Source organism: Macrobrachium rosenbergii, chromosome 23 (genome assembly GCF_040412425.1).
Source record: "Macrobrachium rosenbergii isolate ZJJX-2024 chromosome 23, ASM4041242v1, whole genome shotgun sequence".
Taxonomy (NCBI): Eukaryota; Metazoa; Arthropoda; class Malacostraca; order Decapoda; family Palaemonidae; genus Macrobrachium; species Macrobrachium rosenbergii.
In genome coordinates this window covers 16,458,495-16,462,833 of record NC_089763.1, presented here as the reverse complement: position 1 = coordinate 16,462,833, position 4,339 = coordinate 16,458,495, and the positions used below count along the sequence as shown (strand labels likewise).

General features: G+C 43.8%; 2 protein-coding genes across 2 annotated transcripts in view; both read left to right on the top strand.

The window, feature by feature from the left end:
* Window positions 1–448: 448 nt before the first annotated feature.
* LOC136851021 (zinc finger CCHC domain-containing protein 10-like) lies at window positions 449–3,461 on the top strand. Its single transcript, XM_067124995.1, has 2 exons — window positions 449–617; window positions 2,833–3,461. The coding sequence occupies exons 1-2, from the start codon at window positions 449–451 to the stop codon at window positions 3,459–3,461; spliced, it is 798 nt and encodes a 265-aa protein (XP_066981096.1).
* LOC136851307 (uncharacterized) overlaps window positions 2,785–4,339 on the top strand; it is a 24,785-nt gene continuing 23,230 nt past the window's right edge. The window contains exon 1 of the mRNA XM_067125311.1: window positions 2,785–3,457. The gene's annotated coding sequence lies outside the window, so the exon portion shown is untranslated. The remainder of the gene's footprint in view (window positions 3,458–4,339) is intronic.

Sequence of the window (4,339 nt, the reverse complement as noted above, 5' to 3'; positions counted from 1 at the left end):
TATGATATACATAATTAATATATATATATATATGTATATATATACACATATATACTGATATATATATATATATATATATATATAATTATATATATATATATATAATGACAACATAATGTCAACATGACGACTTCTTTGACACAGCCAGAGGTCTTGCTGCTTCATCGTTATATTAAATAGCATCCTGAACGTATATGCAAAAGATAGACACACACGCACACGATATGTTTTTATATATATATATATATATATATATATATATATATATATATATATATATATATATATATATATATATATATATATATACTCTTTATTTTATATATATGTGTGTGTGTGTGTGTGTGTGTGTGTGTGTGTGTATACACATCCTCAGAGCATGATAGAGAAAGGATGGGTATCACGGGCATGTGGCAAAGGAAAGTAGGTGTGATTGAGGGCCCTTAGTATGGGGAACTCTGTGGATGTTTTCGGGGGTGGGGACAGAAAGGGAGGAGGGTCAGGGTATGGTGGTTGTCAGATGGAAGGGGGGTCAGAGGGAGAAGTGAGAGGAGGAAGTGAAGTGGGGGCGGGCAAGCCTCAGGGGGAGTGGCCACGAGGTGGGGGTGGGCACGCGGGTAGGTCGCCAGATACCCGAATTGTGCACCCGAATTTTTGTGGCGTTTCCTCCTGAGACTTCAAGACCTGTGCCTTTAGATACTGAGTCAAGGAGATCGTAAGATGACGAGAGAAAGTTGACATAATTCTTCCCCACATGCAAATGGGCGTTTTAGGGAGTGAGTTAGTGGGTGTGTGTGGAGGCGGCGGTGGCGGAGAAGGAGGAGTGTGTTGAGGGTGGGGGAGGAGTGTGTTTGGGATGGCCGTGGCGTACCTCTAGGGATTCGGCCCTACGCTGGTTGGTCTGTTTGGGGCGGGCCCGACTGGGACCGGGCCAGTGGGGGGAAGTCTTGGCCCCCAACGCCCTCTGAGTGTGTGTGTGTGAGTGTGAGTGTGTGTATGTCTTGCGTGTATTAGTCTGCCCCTCACTCGCCAGTGTAGAGTAGAACAGGTGGCAAAGAGCAGGTACGCCAGAAGCACACTCGGAGATAGCTTACAGAGCGTCAGTGACAAAGAGAAAGAAAGGAAACAAGCAAGTTACTGCAAGAGGCCAGAGAGATAAGATTACGATTTTTCTCTTTCCCGTTCACCGAGTTAACGCAACTGCAAGGCAAAGCAAGCAACAGGAGGCGCAACTACCTTCTATATCTCTCCCTCCTCCCTCCCTCTCTCTCTCTCTCTCTAATAAGGCCCTCGATTAACAAACAAACCACTCCTTAGGTGCTTAGTTTTGTTTGGACTTTCGTGTTTGGTGTTCGTCATCGTCGTCGTTTTGCTCAGTGCGTGGCGTCACGGAGGAGGAGAACTTCAGTCAGCACTTTGCATTCGCGAGTGGTAAACATAAAAGACAGTGGAAACCAAAGAGGTAAACAAATACAACTTAGAAAAAGAGAAGAAGCGATGGTGATCTTGTGCTGATGTGGTGAAAATTCAATCCAGCTTTATTGTAAGCGATCGATAAAGATTATTCAAGCAGAAACACATACAAATAAAACCAAAGTTTTAGTAAATATTTAAAGTGATTGCTCCACTGAAGCAGTGCTATAATTATAATCACTCACAACACATAAGGTGCATCGACATTGTTCTGATTGAAATACTCAAGAAGTGAAAAAGTTTACACAAATAACCTCGCATCGCCTACATTTCTGTTCTCCAGAAACAAGTTTCTACAGATATTAAAAAAATTATTGGCTATCCTGAAAGCATAATTTTACAAAACTGAATAATTGTGATACCCTTTAGTAATTAAAAACAGAAAGACTTATACAGATCTTAAATTTCGCTAAAAAAAACTAGATAAAAAAAAATTAACAGTGACGTCAAGCATTGGTCATGAAATTACAACTGGCGTTTCAACCATCGTCCAGTTGTCAATAGGTGGTTATAGGCAAATGATCACAAAATACAAAACATACCTACAATAAAGGCTGCACCGTGCAAGCTAAAATAACACGTCATTGCAAGCTAAAGAGGAAACATCAGGTGCCACAAAGAATTCAGGTAAGGAACTACAAGAAAAAAAAAGTTCTTACACACACACATACACAGCTGCTGTAGTTGTGCAAGGGGGGAGAGAACAAGCATAAGCAGCAAGGACAAGCATCTGAGTTTTCCAGGGGACAAAACTTGCGTGGTCTTTCCATAAGGGGGAATTCCGCCAGCTGTAGAGAGCACGATACGAAAGCAGCAGCAGCAGCAGCAGCAGTCATCGACGGGCTCTCTCACAGCCTACTGAACGCTTTCGTCATCTCTCCAACGTGCGATCAGTCAAACAGCTCCCTCCCTCTCTCTCTCTCTAACTCTCTTTCTGTCTTATTCTCCCACTCACTTGCATCACCGCTCACTCTCCCTCTCTCATTTCATGCGCATCCCACTGACGTAAGCATCCAAAGAGCAGAGAGAGAGAGTGAGAGAGAGAGAGAGAGGGAGAAATCAGACATGTGTAGTAGTGTTCTGTCCGATCGCATATAGCAGCCTTACGATCACGGTACACAGGCAGTCGAGGCTGGGGCGCCTTCAAACCCAGCTTCAGCTCTTCAATCTCTTATCAAGAACTAATAAGAGAGATAGAGAGAGGAAGAGCCAAAGAACGGTGAGCGAGAGATAGAGAGAGACACTCCAAAGTGCAGTTGCAAACAAAAGTGAATATCAAAAGCAAACAACAGTGCCGTACGTGAAAGCTGCGTCAAAACTCTAGCAAGGAAAACAGAACTCAGCTTTTCAATTCCAAAGTGTGTGAGAAAAAGTTAGAGACCCCAAGGGATAAAGAACAGCATCGCAGCAACAGCAAACAGACAAAACAGAGCGAGAGGCAGCAATTGAACGCTGGTCGGTGTCAAGGTGCTAAAGTGGTGAAGAGAAAGAGACCACGTGCCAGGTCTCGCTCTGACGGTGAAGTTGTCGTTCCGGCCGAGGCTGCCTTCCACAAGAGGTGTCTCCTTTCCAAAGAACACCATTGGGACCATCCGAATTCCCCTCCTCCGTCCTCAGACTACAGAACCTCTGCCGCCGCAGCCGACAATAAAAAGTCCTCCTCCTCCTCCTCCACCAACAACAACAACACTACTGCAACAAGTAAGGCTCCTCCGACAGACGCCTCCTCCTCCTCCTCCTCCTCCCCCTCCTCCTCTAAAAGCAAACACGACGACGACTCACTTATTTCGTCTCAGAAAACCATACCCGTGGCTCCCAACATCGTGCCGTTGTCCCTGGAAGGTTGGAGTCCTAAACGGGTTGGGCTGGAGCCACAGAGTGCCTCCCTGGCCCGAACGACCACGGGATTCCTCAGTGCTTTCTTCTCCCTCAATCATCGACTGCAAGTGGCTCAGACTTCAGGAAGTACAATAGCCATACCAGGGTAAGTTCGCTACAACTTTCTTGACGCACTTCGGGACACACATACGCATGTAAATTACACAATCATACTTACAAATACATCCCACGTGTCGACTTCCACACAAGTCGAAACGAAGCTTAGGGATTTAGGTTAAACAGATAATGGCTTTGTTAGAACTGTTTAAAATCATTATTACAAATTAAACCCAGAGATTCGTCCCAGGAAACCTATCCTATCCCCGAAAAAATCCTACCTCCATTTACACTGAGAGTAGATTACGTTTTCAAGAATGAATTACTTACGGAATGTGTGTATGTAGAGAGAGAGAGAGAGAGAGAGAGAGAGAGAGAGAGAGAGAGAGAGAGAGAGAGATGATGTTACTCTATACGCATTCAATCGACTTACAACCCCATTCAAGGTCAGTAACTCCTAAATCGCTTTGCGCTTTGAGATATTGTCCTTAAAAAGAAAAAAAACCGACGTAATTGTCTCTTAACTACACATGCTTACCACGTCAGAAAAAGAAATCCTAGGCTACTATCAAAAGAAACTATAAAGTATTCAGTGTTTTCAAGGCCAACGACCTCAAGAGAGAGAGAGAGAGAGAGAGAGAGAGAGAGAGAGACTTGTACAAAATGTACCGTTAATAAAGTTTAGTGTAGTTTTATTTAGTACCAGAGGCTACCAATCTTATTCTACCTTCTGAGAGAAAGTGGCAGTGTGGCGTCCGTATGTATATACTCGTATCTATGGGTTTTGCCAGGTAGGCCGCATAAAAGGTCTTTTCTGCCAGAAGGACTTTAAATGCACAATAAGAAGTGACGCTGACAACTTTTAGTTACCAAGTTCAATATAACGTTTTCGACTACAGTTGCTTTTATAAACATTTTTCCGGTCGAAGTT

Excerpts from the sequence above, each read along its gene's own strand:
- LOC136851021 (XM_067124995.1), top strand. The coding sequence starts at position 449 with ATGGGGAACTCTGTGGATGTTTTCGGGGGTGGGGACAGAAAGGGAGGA. Across the intron at positions 618-2,832 it reads AGGTGGGGGTGGGCACGCGG|TGTGTGAGAAAAAGTTAGAG; the intron begins GTAGGTCGCCAG and ends TCAATTCCAAAG.